Here is a 25,214-nt window from a genome sequence, read left to right as displayed (position 1 = left end):
CGGAGGCTGAAAGGAGTTGTTGGAGTAGCTGCAAAGTTCAACTTAACTTAGAGGATATTTGTAATTTCCTTTTGGTGCTTAAGCAGATATTTAATCACCGAAAGTAGATATTGCGTTAATGTTTTATTGTTTAATCAAGGAAGAAAATGAGCATTTGTCAGGAATGTTAGCGAAGTGGACAAGTGGTCACGTGAGCAAATATTGTAGTCAATGGGGTGGTGGGGGGGGGGGGGGGGGTGGAAAGCAGCTAAAGAGGGAGTGGGGTTTACAAATGGATTTGACACAGAGCTACCAAGGCCTTTAAACTTTACATCACCTCCCAGCTTCCTATGCTTATTCCATCCCCAAATTACTTGATTAATAAAATATCAACTATTAACTTTGTGCCTGTGAAACCGTTCATTGGCAGAGTTGCCATTTAAACTTTTGTCTTTTTTTTAAGCATGGTCTTTAATAATGAAACAGCCTTGAACTTTGTAAATATTTTAAGGTTCTTCTCATTCCAGCCGGTGCCGTCTCTTCATTTATCTTTCGTACACTGCTTTCTCAGTCAGAAGTAGGCATCAAAGATACCATACTCTGCTGATCATACCCCATGTACAATTTGATTAATTAGAACTGTAAAACGGAATTAGCTGGATGGAATTGTGCCGTTAAAACAAATAAAATGGTTTCAGTGAAGGATCCACAGCAGAATCATTAACCTGTCTGTTCTCCCCGTGGGTGCTGACGGACTTTTCCTTTTAAAACTATTCATCAGTTTCTCCTCATTTATTTCAAAATGAGACAGTGAAATGGAGTGATTTGGATGAATGCTGTTCTTTGTCTTCAAGTTTATTTTCCTACTGTGACTGACTGCAACTCCTGCCCATCCCCCCTACCTCCGACACCGCAACATTGGTGGGTCTGCATTCGGCAGCCCAGGGCCCAAGCTCTGGAATTGGTCCCCTATTCAACTCCCTCCACCACTCTCTCCCACAATCATAGGAACAAGGTCATTCGGCTCTTCAAGCCTGTTCCACTACTCAATAAGATCAGCGCTGCTCTGATTTTAACCTCAACTCCACAAAGAGAGTCATAATCATACAGTTGCTCAGCACGGAAACAGACCCTTCGGTCCAACTCATCCATGCCGACCTGATATCTTAAATTAATCTCGTCCCATTTGCCAGCACTTGACCCATATTCCTCTAAACCCTTCCTATTTATATACCCATTCAGATGCCTTTTAAATGTTGTAATTGTACCACAACCTCCACCACTTCCTCTGGCAGCTCATAAAATACGCGCACCACCCTCTGTATGAAAACGTTGCTTCCCAGGACCCTGTTAAACCTTCCTCCCCTATGCCCTCTAGTTCTGGACTCCCCCACCCTGGGGAAAAGGCCATGGCTATTTATCCTATCTATGCCCCCCATGATTTTTTAAACCTGTATAAGGCCACTCCTCAAACTCTGAGACTCCAGGGAAAACAGCCCCAGCCTGTTCAGCCTCTCCCTGTAGCTCAAACCCTCCAACTCTAGCAACATCCTTATAAATCTTTTCTGAACGCTTTCAAGTTTCACAATATCCTTCCTACAGGAAGGAGACCAGAATTGCACGCAATATTCCAAAAGTGGCCTAGCCAATGCCCTGTACAGCCTCAACATGACCTCCCAACTCCTATACTCAATGCTCTGACCAATAAAAGGAAAGATTACCAACTGCCTTCTTCACTGTCTACCTTCAAGGAACTATGAACCTATATTCCAAGGTATCGTTGTTCAGCAACACACCCCAGTACCTTTGCATGAGGTGTATAAATCCTGCCCCGATCTGCCTTTCCAAAATGCAGCACCTCACATTTATCTAAATTAAACTCCTCGGCCCATTGGCCCATTTGACCAAGACCCCGATAATCTTTCATCCCCTTGCTAATCAAGAATCTACCTACCTCTGTCCTAAGAGGATTTAAAAATTCTGCATCCTCTGCCTTTTTAGGAAGGAATTTCCAAAAGACTTGGATCTTTCAACAAAAAACAAAATAACTGCAGATGCTGGAAATCAGAAACGAAACAGAAATAGCTGGAAAAGGTCAGCAGGGTTAATGCTTTAGGTGGAGTGACCCTACCTCAGAACTCAGTTCTGTCGAGAGTCTTTTCCCCTCGTCTGTCTTAAAAATGAGACACTATTTTTAAACTGTGACCCGTTGTTTTAGATTCTCCCACAAGAGGAAACATCCTTTCCATAAGCTCACAGTGGAGTCTCCTCAAGATCTTATATATTTCAATTAAGTCACCTCTGACTTGTCTAAACTCCAGAGGATTCAGGTCTAGCTTATCATAAGGCAGTGCATGTTCTCCAGGCATTAATTTCATGGACTCTCCTCTTTCAAAACACATTCTAAAACCTAACGCTTTGACTGAATGTTTGACCTACAGCTCCTAATCTCTAGCTTAGAGGAAAGGAGTGGCGTGGTGCTCATGTCACTAGGAATCTACAACCCCATACTAACGTTCTGGGAAATATTGGTTAAAATCCCCCTCATGGCAGATGAGGAAAGTTGAACTTAAAGAACTTGGAATTTAAGAGTCTAATGATAACCATGAAAGCATTGTCGATTCCTGTAACAACCCATCTGGTTCATTAATGTCCTTGAGAGAAGGAAACTGCCATCCCCACCCAGTCTGCCACACATGTGACTCTAGACCCATAGTAAAGTGGTTGACTCTTAACTGCCCTCTGGGCAATTAGGGATGGGCAATAAATGCTGACATAGCCAATGATGCCCACACCCCATGAATGAATAAGAAGAATATCAAATACTGGTCTAATTAAATTCATCTGGCATATCTTGGTTGCTTTACCGTGTTAGATAAATCCAAATCACGGCTATTGAAAGTGATAGAGAGAAAAAAGTATAATGTGCTGACATAGCTGTAAACATCCCAGGACTAGTAATCTGGAGGATACAACCTAATATTCTAGGAACACAGTTCGGATCCCATCTCCGCAACTGGTGGAATTTAGACTCAGTTTAAAAAACCAAGCATTGAAAGCCAGTGACCATCAAGCCTTCATCTGTTGTCAAAAAATGCCAGTCAGTTCCCTAATGCCCTTCAGGGAAGGAATACAGCCATCCTTTTGCCCAAAATGTCAATTTTCCTGCTCCTCTGATGCTGCCTGACCTGCTGTGATTTTCCAGCACCACACTCTAATCTTGACCCTCATCTCCAGCCTCTGCAGTACCCACCTATGCAGCCTTCCTTACCCGGTCTGACCTACATGTGACTCCAGACCCAGTAATGTGACTGAATTTCAACCAGCCCTTGAAGTGGGCAAAAGTGAGTAGAGCAGATGCTGGCGATCAGAGTTTAGATTAGAGTGATGCTGGAAAAGCACAGCAGGTCAGGCAGCATCTGAGGAACGGGAGAGTCAACGATTTGGGCAAAAGCCCTTCATCAGGGATGAGGCAGGAGCCTCCGGGGTGGAGAGAGAATTAGGAGAGGGGTGGGGCTGGGGAAAAAGGTAGCTAAGGGTGCAATAGGTGGATGGAGGTGGGGGGTGTAGGTGATAGGTTAGAGAGGAGGGTGGAGCCGATAAGTGGGAAGGAGGATTGGCAGTTCGGACAGGTCATGAGGATGGTGCTGAGCTGGCAGGTTGGAACTGGGGTAAGGTGGGGGGAGGGGAATGAGGAAACTGGTGACACCCTTGAAGTGACCCAACCATCCACTCAAGTCAAGAGGCAATTCAAGATAGGGAACAAATCCTGAGCCCAGTCAGGTACACCCACATCCACCACGAAGGTTAAAAAAACAAAAGAAAACAAAAAAGGTAAAGAAAGAGAACATAACAGAGACAGAGGGAGAGAGAGCTAGAAATGTCAAGTAGAGAAAGAGCATGTATAAAGCACCTTGAATCATTCTCCAAAGTATTTCTCACACAATGATCTACTTTGAATTGTCATGACAGCTTTCTATTCAAAACAATCCAAAATGTTTTTCACTGAACCCATTTAAGGAAAAAAAAACTTCCATTAATTTATTTATTGAATGAGACAATCTGCCAGAAACTGCACCACACATCTCTTCTGTTTTAATTGCTTTTGGTTTTATTGCGAGTTAACCTTAGAAACAGAGTATAGTGTGACAGCAATGGGACTAATGGATCTAGACTATATACACAGCCAACTGAAAGACCTTTAAATGACCCATTTATAGAGAGTTAGTGGGAAGGTGATATGTGACTTCTTCAGTAGTGAGTACAACAGACACGTTGAATACAGCAAACTTACCAACCATTACAGTTTTTTTTTCATCTAATATACACAACAATATAAGAAATAGAAGCTGGAATAAAAAATTTAGCCCTTTGAGCCTGTTCCATGATTCAATAAGATTGTGTTGATCTTCAAATGTCATCTTCCTTCATTATCCCTCTATGCTTTTATTCCCATAAGACATTGCAGTTGAAGTAGACCATTCAGCCCATCAAGTCTGCTCCGCCATTCAATGAGATAGTGGTTGATCTGATAATCCTCGGCTCCACTTGCCTGCCTTTTCCCCAAAAACCTCGATTCCCTGCCTGATTAAATATTTGTCTCCTTCAGCCTGGAACTTACTTAATGATCCAGGTCAGCAGCTTAAGAATTCCACAAATTCATAACTAGAGAAGAAATTCCCTTCATAATCAATAATCCCGGTCTGGGGTATGCTCAAAAAATGTCTGAATTCAAGAATGGACAATCATGCAATTGTAGAATCATTCAATACAGGAGAATACTCAGCTCATCTAACACAGTGGCTCTGTGGTTAGCACTGCTGCCTCACAGCAATAGAGACCTGGGTTCGACTCCAGCCTCAAATGACTGTGCAAGCTCTACACAGGCATTCTCCCAGTGTCTGCTGGCTTTCCTGTAGGTGTTCCTGTTTCCTCCCACAGTCCAAAGACGTGCAGGTTAGGTGAACTGGCCATGCAAAATTGCCAATAGCGCCCAGGGATATACAGTCAAGGTGGATTGGATATGCTAAATTGCCCATAGAGTCCAGGGTTGTGTAGGCTAGGTGGATTGGCTGTGCTAAATTGCCAATATAGTGTCCAGGATTAGCCATGGGTAATGCAGGATTATAGGGTAGGTGAGTGAATGGAATGCTGTTTGGATGGGCTGAATGGCCTGCTGCTATGCTGTTCTATTCAATGATCTTTTTGTTTGAAACAGTGATCCAATTCTGCAAGCTTCTCCTTTTCACCAAATTCCCTTTTCGAAGTGGATTTAGAAATTGGCTTCCGTAGCCTTTTAGGCAGCACAATCCAGAAAGTCACACATCAGCAAATAGAAAAAAGTTGCAGCTATTAGTCTGTCCTCCCTTATTGCTGTTCCTCCCCACCTTAAAACCAGTGACCATGCTGAAAATGGTCAAATTGAGCAGCATCCAAGAGCCCAAAGCAATTGGAGAGCAGAGGACAGGAACCCACCCAAACCACGGCCCTTTCCAGTATTTTACATTCTTTCCCAACTCAACCCTGCAATATAACTGAAATAAACACAGGGAACGCTGGAGAAACTCAGCAGGTCCAGCAGCTTTGGTGGTGACAGAAACACAGTGAATGTTCCAAGTCTAGGATGGCTCTTCTGAAGGGTTCCACTGGTGCTGGGTCCACTGCTTCCATAGACATGATTTTGGTGTGAACAGAGGAGGTATTGATAGTACGTTTGCAGATGGCATCAAAATTGGAGGTGTAGTGGACAGTAAAGAAGGTTATCTTAGAGTAAAATGGAACATTGATCAGATGGGCCAATGGGCAAAGGAGATGCCAATGGATTTTAATTTTAGGTAAATATGAGGTGTTGCATTTTGGCAAATCAGGGCAGGACTTTGCAGTAAATGGTAGGGCCCTGAGGAGTGTTGCTGAACAAAAAGACCTGGAGGTGAGGGTGCATAGTCCCTTGAATGTGGAATCACAGGTAGACAGAGTGGTGAGGAAGACATTTGGTACACTTGCCATCAATGGCTGGTGCATTTTTATAGGAGCTGGGATGTCATGTTGTGACCATGCAGGACATTGGTTAGGCCACTTTTAGAATATTGCATTCAATTCTGGTCTTCCTGCTACAAGAAAGTTATTGTGAAACTTGAAAGGGTTCAGAAAAGATTTAACGGATGTTGCCAGGGTTGGAGGGTTGAATACACTGGGACATTTTTTCCCTGGGGTGTTGGGAGCTGAGGAGTAATATTATAGAGGTTGACAAAATCATGAGGGACATGGACAGGGTGAATAGCCAAGGTCTTTTTCTCAATTTTTGAGAGTCCAAAATTAGAGGGCATAGGTTTAAGGTGAGAGAGGAAAGATTCAAAAGGGATCTTGAGGGACAGCTTTTTCACTCAGAGGGTGGTGCGTGTGTGGAATGAGGAAGTGCTAGAGGCTGGTACAATTACAGCATTGAAAAGGCATCTGGATGGATATATGAATAGGAGGGGCTTAGAGGGATATAGGCCAAATGTTGATAAATGGGACTAGATTAATTTAGGATATCTGGTTGGCATGGATGAGTTGGACTGAAAGGTCTGTTTCCATGCTGTGCATATGGTGATACAGATGACTGTATAAGGGAAGGTGCAAAGAACAAAGTTCCATGTCTATTGCAACTTTCACAAAGTTAGGAGACCCAAAAGCCTTTTGAAGTGAAGTGGCATGGTGTAGGAAAGACCAATGAATTCATACCCAGTATGATCGCGTAAAACGGCAGTGTTATAAAAAAGAAATATCTGCTTTCTAGCAATGTTAGCTGAAGACTACACATTGGCTAGGACACCAAGATAATCATCCCAGCTGCTCCTCAGAAGCATGTCACTGAATCTTTCGTGTCCGTCTGAGAGAATCGCGGCAATTTACAGCACACAGACCATTCAATCCATAGTGTCTGCAAAATGGGCTGAATAGTCTACCTCTCCTATGTCTTATGGTCTTAAGGGAATTACTGCATAAGGGGATTATGCAGTAAAGTGAAGATGACTTAGAAACTCAGCACAACCTTACTGAATCATGGAGCAAACTCAAAAGGGATGAGTGGCTTATTTCAGCTTCTATTTCTTTTGTTGGATGGAATGGTTCATAAACTCACTGTATTCAGCCGATTTGTTGTGCTCAGTACCAGAGGAGTCACATAGCACTTGCACCTACTAAGCCAATAAGAGCCATCCAGCCTAGTCCCACTTTCAAGGTCTTGGTTTGTGGTTCGTTAGCTTTTGGCACTTTAAGTGCATATCCGAGTACTTTCTAAAGACATTGAGGAGTTCAGCCTTTGTTATTCTTTCAGAAATAATCTCTGCTCATCTTCCATCTATACCTTTTACCAGCTTATTTGTAACCTTTGTCCCTGGGTATTGGCTTCTTTGACAACAGAAAATCTCTTATCCACTCTGCAGAAGCTCCTCATAATTTTGGACACTTCCATTACATTGCCCAACAGACTCCTCTGTTCCAAAGGAAACAACCACAGCCTATCCAATCTTTTGCCAGAACTAAAATTCCCCACTCCAAATTCTCCATTCCGGGCAGTATCTTCATTAATCTGCTCTGTACTCGAGTGGAATCACATTCTTCTTGAAGATGGTTAATATTCTGCACAGAGTGCTCTGGACACAGTCTAACTGGCATTTTATACGTTTCCAACCTAATCTCAATGCTTTTGCACACTTTCCTCACTTAATGAAAGAAAGGATTCCATTCACCTACTTAACCAATTTCTCTGCCTGCCCTGATACCTTCACAAATCAGTGGTTGTGCACCTCAAGGTCCCTCTATTTCTCCACCCTTCTCAGAATCTTGCTATTTGTTGTAAATCCCCTTGTCTTGTCTTATTTGCCCTCCCCACAAATATATCACTGCACACATCTCCGGATTGAGTTCCATTTTGTCACAGTTCCATCATCTGGTTAGTCCATTGATATCGTCCTGCAGTTTATCTTCTCACTCTCAACTTCATGACCAATTTTCAGATCATGTGCCAACTTCTTAACTTTTATAACATATACTTTCATAGTTAAAAATCACACAACACAAGGTTATAATCCAACACTGCCTGATGAAGGAGCAGTGCTTCGAAAGCTACTGCTTCCAAATAAACCGGTTGGACTATAACCTGGTGTTGTATGATTTTTAACCACTTAGCTCTGCCCCAGTCCAACACCAGTACCTCCAAATCACATATACCTTCATAACATTTACAAAGATGAGACATTATACTGGGCCTTCCATAAACTTACTGTAAATAGGCTTCCAGTCATAAGGTCAAAGATCACATGACACCAGGTTATAGTCCAACAGGTTTATTTGAAAACCCAAGCTTTCGGAGGCTCTCTCCTTCAGCTGCTCGTGAGAGAGGGAGACTTTAGATACAGAATTTATGATCAAAGGGTCCCTAAATTCTGTATCTAAGGTCTCCCTCTCTCACGAGCAGCTGAAGGAGAGAGGCTCCGAAAGCTTGTATTTTCAAAGAAACCTGTTGGACACTAACCTGGTGTCACTAGGAGAAAGTGAGGACTGCAGATGCTGGAGATCAGAGTCGAGAGTGTGGTGCTGGAAAAGCACAGCAGGTCAGGCAGCATCCGAGGAGCAGGAGAATCAACATTTTGGATATAAGTCCTTCATCAGGAATTCCTGGTGTTGTATGATTTTTGACCTTGTCCACCCCAGTCCAGCACCAGCATCTCCACATCATTCCAATCATAACCACCAATCAACTATCAGCACTTGCTTCCTGCCACTAAACCAATTAGGATTCAACCTTGCCGATTATTTTCCACTAGATCCTGTGGTATTCATTACTCTAAAGAAAGGACATTCACACAACCTGCTGAAGCAAGGAAAACATTAGCCTTATTTTAGAGACATCTTACTATAGCTTATCTTAAAGCTTTACTCATTGTGAATACAGATATTGTCTCATTGGAACACCACTTAATCAGACATATTCCCTTATGCGGCATCCCCCCACACATTCTATTACATCTCCCCCATGACACTTATCTTCACTTTATCCCCCCCCCAAGGACAAGTTCTATGGTAGCTTCAGTCATCTACCTGAACGTGATCTCAGCTCCTTGGCAGGAGGTTGAAAGTTCAGATTAACGATGACTCTAGTTCAGTAGCCAGGTTGTAATTTGGGTCTCTACATGAATGCAGTGTCTCTGGTCTGTTGGACTGTGTTGAGGATGCTTCAACAATTGCTTCTGTGTAGAAATGTGAGCATGTCTGTTCTGTCACACTGTATCACTTTCAGTTTGATTGAGACAGGACCTCATACACTGTATCTGCTCCACCGCATCTATAATTGGCTCAGTGCCAAATCTAAACTGGCTTCTGGTTGAGGATCTGGTAAATTGTGACATTGTAATATTTGTCATCATTCCACATCTTTTTGGTATAATATTCATCCTCTTTCACCCTCACAGTGACCAAGTCATCATCTAGCACACATACCATACGGGGATCTGGGAGAGGAGGGAGTTGGGGTTTCAGTCATGTTCCTCGGCGGTCTGCAGGTATAGCTGAAACATTTTGACATGGAGTTGAACGAGAGCTTGGAATTGCAAGTTGCTCATCTTCAGTATTGCTTATACTGTACGCATTCCTCCTTTAGTTTCACCAATGGCTTGCGGATGCCTGGGTGAGCTGGAGTTATGGGTTTGCCCATGTAACCCTGTGAATTCAGCAAGCTGTGGAGCTTTTAAGGGACAGAAAGGAGCCTGGGATTCCATGTGTTGGAAAGACCTAATCCATTACATCTGTCTCTGAGTAGTTGTTCAAGGCCCCAAATTCACAACTCCCTGAAAGTCTGTACAAGTCATCAATAAAAGCATCAGTGTGTTCTCCTTGTCACTTATTAAATTTAGCCCACTCGGCAACGATATTGTTTCATAGATTGATGTGGGCATCAAGTGTCTTTATTATTTCATTATTTGCAGCTATTTCTTCATTGATCCCTTGCCTGCCCAGCCATCCTCGACACAGCCATCCATTGCATATAACGGTGAACTGATTTGCCTGATCTGTGGCGAAGTCAAATACAATGCAATGTCTCGTAAATCTTTGGTGCAATTCAGCCCTGCCTCTTTTTGATTCGGACCTGGGACCTGCTCAAATCGCTTTGGCAACAGCCAGGATTTTCCCATACAACTCACCGACTGCCACCATGTACTATTCTTATCTTGTTGTGCTGCTAATGAGTCTCCTGATGCAAAGAAAACATTAATTTAAGAGACATCTTTCTGGGATTTCAGCTTGCCACAAAGCTGCAAGGGACAATAAGTCCATGTCAAATTATATCACTTCCTGTGATTCGGTTGTTGCAATAATGGGAAATGGACGTCAACTTATAACTTTCCCTCCTCTGACTTTAATATCCAATACCTTTTATGTCAGAAAATGTTTCAAAATTGGACAAATTCTGGCCTACAATGCCATAACCACTGATCACAGATAAAGAAGAGTTCGAGAAACCCACAAAACATACAGGCAGAGGTAGGCCATTCAGCCCATTAAGGGTTGAGTGTGGGTTGCTGGAAAAGCACAGCAGGTCAGGCAGCATCCAAGGAGCAGGAGAATCAACGTTTCGAGCCAGAGCCCTTCCTCAGGAACCTCACTACTGTCTCCCTTCAGCCCATTATGTCTGGGCTGCCATTCAATGAGCTCATGACTGATCTGATAACCCTCAACTCAACTTGAATTCTGTTTTTTTAAAGATTTTTTGTTTCTTTATTATACTATCATGGCAACATTTAAGAGGCATTTGGATGGGTATATGAATAGGAAGGGTTTGGAGGGATATGGGCCGGGTGCTGGCAGGTGGGACTGGATTGGGTTGGGACATCTGGTCGGCATGGAAGGGTTGGACCGAAGGATCTGTTTCTATGCTGTACATCTCTATGACTCTATGATTGCTATTCTGAACTTTTCATTTCTTTATTTTTGAAATGTAATACTATGATTTTGTACTTTTTAAGGTCCTAATACTAGACTTTTTATTTCTTAATTTTTCTATTTTTTTTCCAAAGAATTTGTCCCTAAGATGGCACTATAAGTGGCAACTTGTAAACATTTCACTGTTCCCCTATGACAATAAATTTAATTCTGGTCTTTTTTCACATCACCTTTGATTCCCTTACTAATAGAGAGATTTCTATCTTAAATATACTTAATGATCCAACCTCCACAGCCCTCTGTGGTAAAGAATTCCACAGATTCAGTACCATCAGGGAGAAGAAATTCCTCCTCATCTCAGTCTAAAATATGTGACCCCCTTATTCTGAGGTTATGCTCTCTGACCCTAGTCTCTGCCATTCGGGAAACATCTACCCTGTCAAGTCCCCTAAGAATTTTGTGTTTCAATAAGATATCCTCTGATTCGTTTTATCTCCAGTGATTAAAAGCCTATCCTATTCAAAGAACAAAGAAAATTTACAGCCCAGGAACAGGCCCTTCGGCCCTCCAAGCCTGAGCCGATCCAAATCTACTGTCTAAACCTGTCAGTCAATTCCTAAGCATCTGTATCCCTCTGCTCCCCACCTACTCATGCATCAATCCAGACACATCTTAAATGAACCTACCGTGCCTGCCTCTACCACCTCTGCTGGCAACACGTTCCAAACACCCACCACCCTCTGTATGAATTACCTACCGTGTGTATCGCCCTTAAACTTTCTACCTCTCACCTTGAAAGCGTGACCTCTCGTTATTGAACCCTTCACCCTGGGAAAAAAACTTGTCTCTATCCACCCTGTCTATACCCTTCATGATTTTGTAAACCTCAAATCAGGTCCCACCTCAATCTCCTGTTTTCTAATGAAAACAAACCTAACTTACTCAACCTCTCTTCATAGCTCGCACCTTCCATACCAGGCAAGATCCTCGTAAACCTTTTCTGCACCCTCTCCAAAGTGTCCACATCCTTTTGGTAATGTAGTGACCAGAACTATACACATTATTCCAACATCCTGTACAATTTTAACAATGACTTGCCAGTTCTTAAACTCAATACCCCGTCCAATGAAGGCAAGCATACTATATGCCTTCTTGACTACTATCTACCTGTGCAGCAAACTTCAGGGTACAGTGGAGTTGCACTCCCAGATCTCTCTGCCCATCAACTTTTCTCAAGGCTCTTCCATTCATTGTATAATTCACTCTGGAATTAGTCTTGTCTAAATGCTGACTGCCTCCAATGAAAACCCATGTGAAATAAACATGCACAGAAACTACCTCAAAACATTGAAACAAGGTAACGGAGTCCACATCAACAAACTCATGCCACCTGTTTTAATTCATACTTGTCTAAGTGCACCTATTGAATATGGAAGGTTACCTCCGGGTATGGCTTGGAGCAACAATGGAGCTAGACTTGGGAGTATACAAACAAAACATATTTCTATAACTTTTTTGAGCAGCAGAGCAAAGAGAAAACACACACATTAGTTATACCAAGGATGGAAAGAATCCTTCCCACTGGTTCCTCACCATCATCTCAAAAAAGAACATGCAGTGAAAATGCAGATTGGAGAAATAGCCATTCATGAGAAATCAAGAGACAGCTATAAACTCTATTTCTTTTCTGGACATGGATCAACAATTTAAATAAGTCTGTTTGTAGTTTGACGTCCAGCACTTGAAGGACTCTCAGGACTTTGTTCTTTCCTGCCTGCACCACAAATTCTCACTTTTCAAATTACCCGTATTTGTGTGTCTGCTTGTTATTATTTCACTTGGATAATAAAATTAGTCTTTCTCCCACTCAAAAAATCCTTGTAATTGGCTCCTCCATTTTGCTCTAATTAGCTCCACATTTAGTTGATGTGATAGAGCTACATGCTAAACAAGAAATTATTTGTTGGAACCAACCAGTATGGCATTAGAAAGGAGAGAGAGTACAACCCGTCCTTTTCAACAATACTGTGTTTGTCTTTTTAGCATCTCATATGGTCAAACCTAACACCTCGTACTACAGGTCCCAGGAGCTTTACTTTACTGACCAGTCTGCCATGTGGGACCTTTTGAAAATTCACATAGATACATCAAATGTGCTCATCGATTCTACTTCTTACCTCCTTAGAAAATTCAATCAAGTTAATAACACACAGCTTCCCTCAACAAATCCATGCTGACTGCCCTTCATTGATCTTTAGCTTTTCTAAACAGTGGGTGGTGCAGTGTCTCAGTGGTTAGCACCGCTGCCTCACAGCACCAGGGTCTCAGGTTCGTTTCCAGCCTCGGGCGACTGTCTGTGTGGAGTTTGCACATTCTCCCAGTGTCTGCGTGGGTTTCCTCCCACAGTCCAAAGATTTGCAGGTTTGGTGAATTGGCCATGCTAAATTGCCCATAGTGTTAGGTGCATTTAGTCAGAGGGAAATGGGACTGGGTGGGTTACTCTTCAGAGGGTCAGTGTGGACTTGTTGGGCCGAAGGGCCTGTTTCCACACTGTATGGAATCTAATCTAAACAGATGTACAGCATGGAAACAGACCGTTTAGTCCAACTTGTCCATGCCAACCAGCTATTGCAACCCAATATGTCAGCACGTGGTCCATATCCCTCCAAACCCTTCCTATTCATATACCCATCCAGATGCCTTTTAAATGCTGTAATTGTACCAGCCTCCACCACTTCCTCTGGCAGCTCATTCCACACATGCATCACCCTCTGTGTGAAAAAGTTGCCCCTTAGGTCTCTTTTATATCTTTCCCCTCTCACCCCAAACCTATGCCCTCTTGTTCTGGACTCCTCCACCCCAGGGAAAAGACTTTGTCTGTTCATCCTATCCCTGCCCCTCATGATTTTATAAACCTCTATAAAGTCACCCCTCATCCTTGGATGCTCCGGGGAAAAGAACCCCAGCCTATTTAATCTCTCCCTGTACCTCAATTCCTCCAACCAAAATACCTGGGTATTTTTCAATACATTGCCCCAACAAGGCAGTTTGGCTGATTTATCTGCAGTTACTTGCACCATCCCTTTCACCCGTGTTAAACAATAGGACAAATTAATAAGTCTATCACCTCTAGTACCACAGTTGCACCCAGGGAGGGTTGAGTGATGACAGTGAAAGCCTACGTGATTGCCTCCCCTGGATACATAGCATCAGAGTCTGGTGATGCATCTGTTGTACCATAAGAGGCAGATGGAGGTCATTCAGCCCATCGAGTCTGCTAAGCCATTCGGTGAAATCATGGCTGATATGATAATCCTCAGATCAATGTTCCTGCATTTTCCCATCCCCATTCTGGTTAAAAATCAGCCTCCCTGCCTGGAATATACTTAATGACCCACCTCAACAACCCTTTGTGGTAAAGAATTTCAAAGATGCTCAATAATTCCTCTTACATGATCCCAAAGATTTCACACACTTTCTCCTTAACTACAGAATCTGCACTGTCACTTCTTTTGTGAAGAAAATATTAAATTGTGAAGAAAATAAAATATTTGAAAACAATGTTTGACAATACCCGACAGTGCGGCGCTCCCTCAGCGCTGAGCCCCCGACAGTGCGGCGCTCCCTCAGCGCTGAGCCCCCGACAGTGCGGAATTTAAGTTATTTTGCCTTTAGCAGTCATGTCTTCAGCCGCATATGCCACAAATTCTAGAATTTCCTTCATCAACCTCCGTATCTATTTGCCCACCTCTCTTCCTAAGAGTCACTCCTAACTGTCTGACCGAGGGTTTGGGTCATCTGGCCCAATATCTCTTTGTGCATCTGGGTATCAAATCTGGTTTGATAACACCAACACCCCCCCTCCACGGATGTAAGGGACATTTTCTGATATGACAGGTACGCTAGGAATTCAGATTGTTGTTACTTACGTCTCCTCACCACCGTATAGAGATGTGCAGCACCTTCCAACACAACGCCTAAAGGAAATTAATCCTGCCTCCCAAAATCCCAACCGGAGTGGCTTAAATTTCCCCAATCTCCGAAACAAACACTTGCTCTCTGAAGAAGCAATGACTCTCAAGACTAAAACGAAGGAGTGTATCAGCCAGCTCCGATCAGCGTTTGTGACCTTCTGTGTACAGATTATAGCTGCTTACTACTCAGAGCTTTGTTAATCAAAGCACTTTGGAGTCAGAGAACAGAAAATTTGCTTTGAGCTCAAACAGTTACAAGTTTTGGTGTAATTTTTTTATTCCCCCCACATTGTACACCTTGAGCAGATAAATTGGCTGCTTCTGCTGTAGTTAATCTGCTGACTCTTCTTTAAAAACTTGATGTCATTCCATCCTGGAACATTCTATGACCTCACCAATTTGGGGTTTTGAATCCCCTTTCTGTGTTCCTCTCACTGGTGTGGGCAATACTGAGTATGGGTACAAGTGGCAGTTTCAGAGACTTGTGCACATGACTCAGATACATAGGGCAGTGAGGGAGGGCAACACACCCAGAGGTGTCCATCTGTTAGCACAGCTGCCCCACAGCGGGTTCGATTGCACCCTCGGGCAACTGTGTGGTGTTCGCACTCTCCCAGTGTCTGCGTGAGATTCCTAGGGTGCTCTGGTTTCCTCACAGTCCAAAGATGTTAGGTGGATTGGCCATGAGAAATTGCCCCGTAGTGTCCATGGGTGTATAGGTTAGGTGCATCAGCCATGGGAAATGCAGGGTTACAGGGATAGGATAGGGAGATGTGGGTCTCAATGGGATGCTCCTCAGAGGGTCGGTGTGGACTTGATGGGCCAAATGGCCTGCTTGCACACTGTAGGGATTCTATCATTCTGTGAAACCTGTCCACTAAACGTAAAAGATCTCATTTCACTATTTCAGCTAACAGCACTCACGTTCGCCTCCTCAATATTTATCCCACAAAAAAAAAGTCAAATAAAAGTACAAAAACATGTCAGACCTTCAGATGTTGGAAATTAGAAACAAAAGCAAATTGCTGGAAAACCTCAGCAGGTCTGGTAGCACCTGTCCTCTATCCTGGCATCGCTGCCAGACTTGCTGAGTTTTTCCAGCGATTTCTGTTTTTGTTTTCTCCCCGGCCAATGTGATTGATGTGATTGATGCTTCCTATGTGGATGAGAGATGCATTTCCCCCATTACAGGCAATGAATCTCAGTTTTAAAAGTGCTTCAAGATATCCTGGAGCTCTGGAAAGCACGGTAGAAAGGCACTTTCTTCTCTTGTCAATATTCTGATGGTCACATTCCACTCCATCCCCTCAGGCACTTGCCCTTAAGCAGTGCAGCTCCCATGAAAGTCATTCTTACTTGATCCACAAACAACTTAACCATGTAACAAATGCCCTTATACACCCAACTGCCCCTCCCCATCTGCTCAGAAAGCCACCAATTCCTTCATTTTGTCCTCCAGCATTCCCCCCACTCCATTCCCTGAATCAACATCAATTCTACTGCTGCCTTTTGGCATAGACAAGGCAGACGCACCAGCTCCAGACAAAAGAATAACCCATGATCGAGACAGAAACCTCTGGGGATTAGCGTCACACTCTCCTCCCTTCCTGCCTAACTCACCCACAAATACTCTTAGCTGCTTGCTCTCTCGTTTTATATGATAGCACTTCAACCAACACACACCGCACCATCAAAGGTTTGTTGGAGCACAATGAAATGTTGGAGGAACAAAACAATGAGTTCTTTTGCAATACTGCATTCAGTTCTGGTCTCCCTGCTATAGGAAATATGTTGTTAAACTTGAGGGTTCAGAAATTATTTATAAGGATGTTGCTAGGATTGGAGGTTTTGAGCTATAGGGAGAGGCTGAATAGGCTGGGGTGGTTTTCCCTGGAGCATCAGAGGCTGAGGGGTGACCTTATAGAGGTTTATAAAATCATGAGGGGCTTGGACAGGGTGAATAGCCAAATCTTATTCCCACCTTAGGGATGTCCAGAACAAGAGGGCACAGGTTTAAGGTGAGAGGGGAAATATTTAAAAGAGACCTAAGGGACAACGTTTTCATGTTGAGGGTGGTGTGTGTATGGAATGAGCTGCCAGAGGAAGTGGAGGAGGCTGGTACAATTACAACATTGAAAAGGCATCTGGATGGGTATATGAATAGGAAGGGTTTGGAGGGATATGGGCCAAATGCTGGCAAATGGGACTGGATTAATTTAGGATATCTGGTCGGCATGGACGAGTTGGGTGAAAGGGTCTGTTTCCATGTTGTTAGACTCTATATATCGACATCCTTCCCTCAATCAAAAACAGATCACCAATTCAGAGGTTTGACAGGATGCAGCATAGGATTATCTTGTATTTACAGCATGGAGTCAGACCATTTGAGCACCCAGTGTCAGTGCTTTTAGATATGAACCTCGCCCAATCCTGTTAATTCCTTCCTTCCTCGTGTGTTTATGAATACTTTTAACAAGGTGGGTGCAGAGAGAATGTTGATTCTTGTGGGTGAGTCCAGAAGCATGGGACGGTTTCAAAATTAGGGGTCAACCTTTTGGGGCAAAGAGGAGGCAAATTCCTTGTTTTCAGGAGGTTCTACAACTTTGAAACACTGCCTGACAATGCAACGCAGACCTGTGTCACTGAATATTTTTAAGGCATGGTGAATAGATTCTCGTCAGGCAGAAATAGACCATTCAGCCCTGTCCCCCAATGCATAAGATCGTAGTTGATCTGTCTGTTCTGTTGTCTGATGTCCACATTCTCGAACCCGCGATAACCTTCAACTCTCTGCCTGACAATGCGGTGCAGACCTGGGTCACTGAATATTTTTAAGGAATGATGAATAGATTTTCAGCAGGCAGAGAGTCAAAGGTTATCACGGGTTTGAGAATGTGGACATCAGACAACAGACAGATCAGCTATGATCTTATTCATTGGGGGAGCAGGGCTGAATGGTCCGTTTCTGCTCCTAAATTGTAGGTTTGTATGTATCCAGCTTCCCTTTAAATGAAAAAATGCTCACCACCTAAACTACTCTCTGTGGTAGTGAATTCTACATTCCGACCATCTCTCTCAGAGTTTCACCTGAATTCCTTATTGGATTTATCAGCGACTGTTTTATTATTTATGATAGATGCTGCCTGACCTGCTGATTGTTTCCAATACTTTCTGTTCTTATTTCAGATTTAAATCGTCTGCTGTATTTTACCCTTGTTACATCACTGACCCCAACAAGTGGAAACATCTTCTCCATCTCTAACCTATTCGACCCTTTCATAATATCAAATAAGGTCACCTTTCAGCCCTCTGTTTTCTGAAGAAATGAGCCATGTCCCTTGGCATTCACTCCGTGTGAATTAAAAGGGTTTCCTTGTCCTGTGCATTCAACGCTATTTTTCTTTCTCCGTCCAGTCAATGGGGAGGGGATGGTCTATGACATTATTGACAGACTATTAATCCAGAGACCCTGGTAATGTTCTAGGGACCAGAGTTTGAATCCCACAATGGTGAATTCTGAATTCAATGAAAATCTGGAATGAAAAGCAAAATGTATCTGTCCTTCAGAGAAGGAAATTTGCCATCCTTACCTGGTCTGGGCTGTGACTCCTGACCCACGGTAAGGTAGTTGACTTTTAACTGCCCTTTGGGCAGTTAGGGATTGGCAATAAATGGTTGCCTAAGCAGAAACTCCCGCAGCCCAGGAGTGAAGGAAAAATAATCTGATCTTAAGTGTTGTTACAGTTTCTGCCTGAGCTGTTGTGTTGAAAATTGGGCCCCAGATTCCTCAACATTCACTCTGCAAAACACCAGATTTCCTGGCTCATTCCACGGTCTGTGTGACCTGACATTGAAGACCAAGGACTGGGATCATTAGCAGTAAAAGCAAAAATAAGGAACATAGTTCTTTGTTATCACCTGATGGGGAGCCTTCAATGTGACTAAACATTCCTTATGGCCCAATGTCAGAGGGAGATTTGTGTCTCAAGTCAATTTTTAAAATGTTCACATACTTTCCTGGCACTTTTCTCAAAGGAAACCAATCGTTGTGTTGCCAGTGACATTAGGCCTACAGTGGAGTACTGGTGCAGTGATATTGATGTGCCTGTGAGTGTCAGTGAATGAGGCAACACACAACTGAAGGTCCCACTCTCCACAATGTTAACAAAGAAAAGAGAAACAGTGACATCCCCAAGTCCTTGACCCACATCCTCGACTTTCCCAGACCCAGAAATACTTAGTGTCTTCAGTACTGTCCATCAAAACCTCACCGACCTAAGAACATAAGATATATGAACAGGATTAGGCCATTTGGTGCATCAAATCAATTCCACCATTCAATCATAGCTGATATGTTTCTCAACTGAAAATGTGTTGCTGGAAAAGCGCAGCAGGTCAGGCAGCATCCAAGGAGCAGGAGAATCGACGTTTCGGGCATGAGCCCTTCTTTAGGACTGATGTGTTTCTCAACGCCATTCTCCTTCCTTCTCCCCATAAACTTTGATCCCTTTCCTAACCATGAACCTTCCATCTCTGCCTTATACACACTCAAGGATGTGGCTTCCACAGTCTTCTGCAACAATGAGTTTCACAGATTCACCACCCTCTTGCTGAAGAAATTCCTCCTTATCTCAGTTCTAAAGGGTCAGCCCTTCACTCTGAGGTTGTGCCGTCGGGTTCTAATCTCTCCTACTAGTGGAAACAGCTTCTCCACATCCACTCTATCCAGGCCTCTCAGTAGGTTTCAATCAGATTCCCCCACATCATTCCAAACTCTGTCGAGTACAGACCCAGAGAGCGCAATCTAGCTCCCAACATCATTCCTTTTCATCCACATAGGAACAGAAGTGTGCAATTCATCCTCTCATCCAATGCAATCATCATTAATCTGTACCTCAGTTCCATTGCCCATCCTTGCTCAGTGTTCCACTCAAGCAGACAACAATGATCTATCCCAATCTTAAAAGCTCTAATTCACCCAATGCATCAATTGCCTGGCAAACACATTATCCTTTGTGTGAAAAAGTTCTGCCTGATTTCCCTCTTAAATGAGCTAAGTTGAAATTTATATTTCTGCTTGTCCTTGATTTCCCCATAAGGGCAATCACTTTTTCCTGCTCTGTCAGCCTTTACTCCTGTCCCGGCATACCAAAGGTGGGGGGTCATTATCTTCTGCAGGACGGTGATGGAAACCTCTCCCATTCTTAGCGCCTACCAACATTGGTCTTGGGGGCGGATTTAAAGGCTGTCAATCAACTTGTTGGCCACACCTTCCATGGCCAACATGCCTGATGGTGGACTCAAACATGGAACTTCTAGCCCAGAGATGGGGACACTGCCCTCTTGCGTCACAAAAAACTTGCCTTCCCTATCCACTCAAATATTTCTAACATTTTAAAACACCTGCATCAGATCGTCCTACTATAGTCATACTCAGGGCAACTTTGTGGAACTTGTCCCCATAATTTAACCCTCTAAGCCCCAGTAATAATTCTGGAAAATCAGCACGTCACCCTTTCCAGGATTACCATCTCCTTGCTGAGGCTCAAAATTTACCAGTCACTCCAGATGGGGTGTGGCCAATACTCCATCCAACTAAGGTCTAGGAGAAAGAGAAATTTGTTCAACAACATCATGGCTGATCATCCTAACTCCTAGATCGCATTTATGACCATAGCTCTCGATTGGTATCCAATGGTCTATTCATGCATATCTTCCAATGACTGAGCACACACAGCCCGAGGAGAATTATAAACACTCACAACCCTCTTGGTGACGAAATTTCCCCTCATCTCAGGCGGAAATGACCAACCTCTTCTCATAGGACTGTGCTCCCTCGATCTGGACTCCCCCCCCCCCCTGTAGGGAGCAGCGTCTACCCGAGAGAAAGCGAGGACTGCAGATACTAGAGATCACAGTCCAGAGTGTGGTGCTGGAAAACACAGCAGGTCAGGCAGGATCCAAGGAGCAGGAGAATCAACATTTCAGGCAAGGGCCTTTCATCAGGAATGAGGCTTGTGAGCCAAGGGGGTGGAGAGATAAATGGGAGGGGGGTGGGGCTAGGGGGAAAGTAGCTGAGTGTACGACAGGTAGATGGAGGTGGGGGCAAAGGTGATAGGTTGGAGAGGCTTATGGAACGAACAGGTGGGAAGGAGGAATGACAGGTATGACCCTGTCAATCTCTTAAAGAACTCTGTGGGTTTCAATGAGATCACCTCTCATTCCTCTAAATTCCAGAGGATACAGGTCCCGTCTATTCAACCTCTCCTGATGGACAATCCCCTCATCCCAAGAATTAATACAATCGCTGGTGTCACAAGTATTCCCAGTCACAGTGGACTCCTCGTTTCACTCTTTGATCACTGGAATCCTCTTTGCAGTAAGATCACAGGACTCAAGACCTGGGCTGACTCTATGAAGCAAAATAGCTCCTGACCAGAATTCTATTTCTTTTTAAGGAAGGGTGGAGCCCTTTAAGGATGAGGAAAAGGATTCTTTCTGAGTTTACAAACACATCCACAATTACAGTCCCTTTACAAGGTAACAGATAGGATTCTGCAACATATCCACCTTGGTCTGGCATACATTCATCATTCACTCAGGGCAAGAACGTGTTTCAGAATAGCCATTACCGGAGAGGGGTCAGCGTCACATTGGCACAACATGGTCATGTTGGATGGAGCAGCCAACATAGTCAAGCCCCACAACCTGAATGAGAAAGTCCTGCTGAGTTTCCCAGGAACCAGCAAGATTCCCAGAATTGCAGAAGGGAACAAGGTAAGCATCTTCATCACTTGACCATCAACTTGAGGAGGTAAAACCGGTGAACTAAATATCGTCTTCCCTCAAACCCACATACAGAAATAAAATCTGCCCAAAAATCTTCATAAGAGCTCTATATTTTTGAGCACAAAAGACATAAACATTTTACAATTAAAAAAAAAGAGTCTTTTCTCTCAACAGTGTAAATTGAGTTTCAGCTGAATATGTGTAAAAAGGGTGATCCTTGGAGGAGTGATGGGGGGCAAATAAACAGAAACAATAACAGAAGGAAGCATCGAATGCGAATGTTGAAAAAGAAACAATTTCTGCTGCCTCACTAAAATTCTGGTAAATAACCCTGACATTGTCCGATTCCACTCTGTTTGAATCTACCAATTTTGTTTTAAGAAAAATGTAACACAGTGATGTGTGAAATTCAGCAATGTCACATCGTGCGGAATTTCAATTTTTTTTGTTTGTTGAAGGTGGGGGTGGTGAGTGGGTGCACTAAGTTGTTAATTTAGGGACAGTTTTCTTGCCAAATCTGGTCCACAGAAGTGGACACCAAGACCAATTGTCACCCTGTAATCTCTACAGCTGAGAAACGCAGAGTCCGAGGAAACAGATGGAGTGAGAGGTGGGAAGTGACAGAGAGAGAGAGAGAGAGAGATGGAGATGGTGCTGCAGAATCAGAAATAATGAGAGAATGACAGGCTTTACCCAGACAGGTGGATAGAGGGGATACCAAGCCACAGAGGTACTGCAGAGACAGTTACCCCAAGTGACTGGTCATGGATCCATAGGCAAAAGAAGTCCAGGAAAAGGACATAGCTCTAAACACTAGGCAGTAAACACAACAACATCATGTTGTTTCTTAAATCTTTCACAAAACCATCAGTGGCCCTTTAAGAGATAATTGCACATGAAGTGACATATAATATTCATATCCAGTCATGTACAATATACACTGTAATACTGCAGCACTAATTGTTTGGTGGTTATAAGTATGTCCCTGTTCTGCATCCTTTTATCTGCAGACCAGTGACCAGTCCCTTGTGTAACTCTGCATCCCAATATCATCATTTAGGGCCATATATAATCATACATGGTTTGTCCACACAGAACTCACACCTACACACAGAGACATAAATGTCTCATGTATAGGCACAATTGGTATATCACATCTTTTAATATATATATATATATACACACAGACAACAAGCTTAGCTGCAGACATCCTGCACAGACAGCTACGTTTTCTCTGAATGATCTTTAATGAAGACATCTCATTCGGGTTGATATCTAATCCCTCACACAGATTAAGGTTGAGTTTTATCAGCTATTGTGTGGGACACACCTACCCGGCCACCACTATCTCCAGCTCTTTGTCGTTGTTCACATCAGTGACAGCCACTCCATAATTCAACTGGATCGGGTTGTTGTCGTAGTCGGGGGGTAGAACAGTGTCGGTCACGGCGGTGAAGACAGTTCTCTGCGGGAGCACCGGCTGGAGAAGAACCAGGAGAGGCAGGAGCGAAAGCGGCATCCTCAGGGCTGAGCTGATGCTGTCTGAGGGTGGGGAGGGAGGGAGGGAGGGGGGAGATTGGGAGGAGGGTTTGTGGGGTGGACAGTCAGCAGTAGCTGCAAGGGGGGGGGGGGGTGGAAAGAAAGGCTTTCTTTAAAAACAGAAACCTGAAGATTTACAAGACAGACAAAGTAGGCAGCGAACACCATCACAAGTAGTGACTGGGAGAGCTCGCTGCAGGGATGCCAGCTTGCAACATTAGATAATGATCCCACCATTCCCTCACCAACACAAGTTGACTCGAAATCAGTGCATCCTGTCCAAACTTTCAGGTAAACTTTCAGCAGGATGGGGTTGGTGTCGAGAGCCGAGTGAATCTTTACTGTGCAAAACATGCCTGAAATATTTAATGAAATGCAGGTCCTACTCACAGAATTAAGAGTTTGTTCGGTCAATCTCTAGCTTCTTTTTAAAATGCTCGCTCTGGCTTTTTAGATCACTCTCTATTTCCTACGTTAAAATTTAATTCAATTCAACTATAAAAGTGTTGCATCCGCGGGTATTTAAAAGCTAATTTAACATATAAAGGAAATTACTGCACATCTAAAATTGTACATCGAAACATTGCATATCTAAAATTGTGCGTCTAAAATGTGTAAAATGTGTTAAAATGTCTAAAATGTCTAAATTATTGCATCTACAGGCTAATTTAACATACAAGGAAATTAATATACATCTAAAATTGATTAGGAAGGATTAAACATAAGAAGGAAATCTTTATGGGATGTTAGAGTGCTAAGATGAAGTTTATCATTTCCAACATGGATTTTTTTTATTGTGAAATTCAAAGGCATGCGCTTGACATACTCACGAGAGGGCAGTTGTCACTTTCTGAGCCCGGGGTTGCAGCTTCTCGTCCCTGACTTGTGGGCTCAATGTTTCCCTCCGTCTCTCTGTCAGCTTGGAGCCCGCAACGGGAAGGTCCCCTTTCCCGTTTTAAGGGCTTTTCTTCCTTATGCAAGATCCTTACATAACGCGCACTCCAATCACAGAGCAACTCCCAATGCTACAGCGCCTCCCACAAAATGCCTCCGCTCCAATGACATTGGGGCGGTGTCCTGGCTCCTGCCTCTTGATTGACACCTTCTACTACGTGTCCTGGGATGGCACAGTGAGATCCCAGAGACGGGGAACTGTTGGGATGGGACTTGTTGTCCGGCTGGATGGTTATGGGATGGTACCACTTAATTCATCCTATTATGGGATTTACTAATCTACAGGGGATGGAGGGGGCCTGGGCATTTTGCCCTCAAGTGTTGCTGAGAGACCTTGTGCAGAGACCTCAGATTGTCATTTCTGCTTTGGGATCAATAGTATAGTTGTTCATTTTTTTAAAAAAAGCAAAATTCAATCAGCACTTGACAAACTGTTCACTGGTGAGTAAGGAGATTGATACCAACCAGCAATAATCCCTGACTTACTTTCACCCCCATCTCCTCAAGTCTCACCTCCAACTCGAATTGCTAGGAGTTTCTGGATTTCTTTGTCGCTGAGATCGAGACCATTCCCTTGGCTTTTTCCAATCTCCTCCCTCCCCAAACATCCTCAAATTCTCTCCCTGCCCTCGCCCAGAATTTGGATCTTCGTCTGCAACCTCCCCCACACACTCTCTGACCTCATCGAGTCCCTGAGGGTTCATTGTCTGTTCCCTCAACATTGCATCCACTGGATACCCTATTTCTCTGATTTATATATGCATTAAAGTTTGTCAAATGAAGCTTTAGGGTTTTTAAACAGGATCATTGGATACACTAACCTGTTTAGATTAGATTCCCTCCAGTGTGGAAACAGGCCCTTCAGCCCAACAAGTCCACACCGACCCTCCGAAGAGTAACCCACACAGACCCATTTCCCTCTGACTAATGTACCTAATACTATAGGCAATTTAGCATGGCCAATTCACCTGGCCTGCACATGTTTGGACTTTGGGAGGAAACTAGAGCACCCAGAGGAAACCCACGCAGAAACGGGGAGAATGTGTAAACTCTACA

At 43.5% G+C, this 25,214-nt stretch overlaps 1 protein-coding gene across 3 annotated transcripts in view; it reads right to left on the bottom strand.

The window, feature by feature from the left end:
- Positions 1 to 24,196, bottom strand: part of crtac1b (cartilage acidic protein 1b) — a 349,836-nt gene extending 325,640 nt beyond the window's left edge. For 2 of the 3 annotated variants that reach the window (XM_072557149.1, XM_072557151.1), the window contains exons 1-2: positions 24,035 to 24,196; positions 23,000 to 23,279 (exon numbers count right to left, since the gene is read on the bottom strand). In XM_072557149.1, the coding sequence (XP_072413250.1) occupies positions 23,000 to 23,184 (185 nt within the window). In that variant the 5' untranslated portion in view covers positions 23,185 to 23,279; positions 24,035 to 24,196. Of the gene's footprint in view, positions 1 to 22,999; positions 23,280 to 24,030 lie in introns of all 3 variants that reach the window. The other variant, XM_072557150.1, reaches the window with a different exon arrangement.
- Between the last annotated feature and the right edge of the window lie 1,018 nt (positions 24,197 to 25,214).

Source organism: Chiloscyllium punctatum, chromosome 38 (genome assembly GCF_047496795.1).
Source record: "Chiloscyllium punctatum isolate Juve2018m chromosome 38, sChiPun1.3, whole genome shotgun sequence".
NCBI classification, from domain to species: Eukaryota; Metazoa; Chordata; class Chondrichthyes; order Orectolobiformes; family Hemiscylliidae; genus Chiloscyllium; species Chiloscyllium punctatum.
Note: the sequence above shows the minus strand (reverse complement) of the source record. Positions and strands in the feature narration are given on the sequence as shown.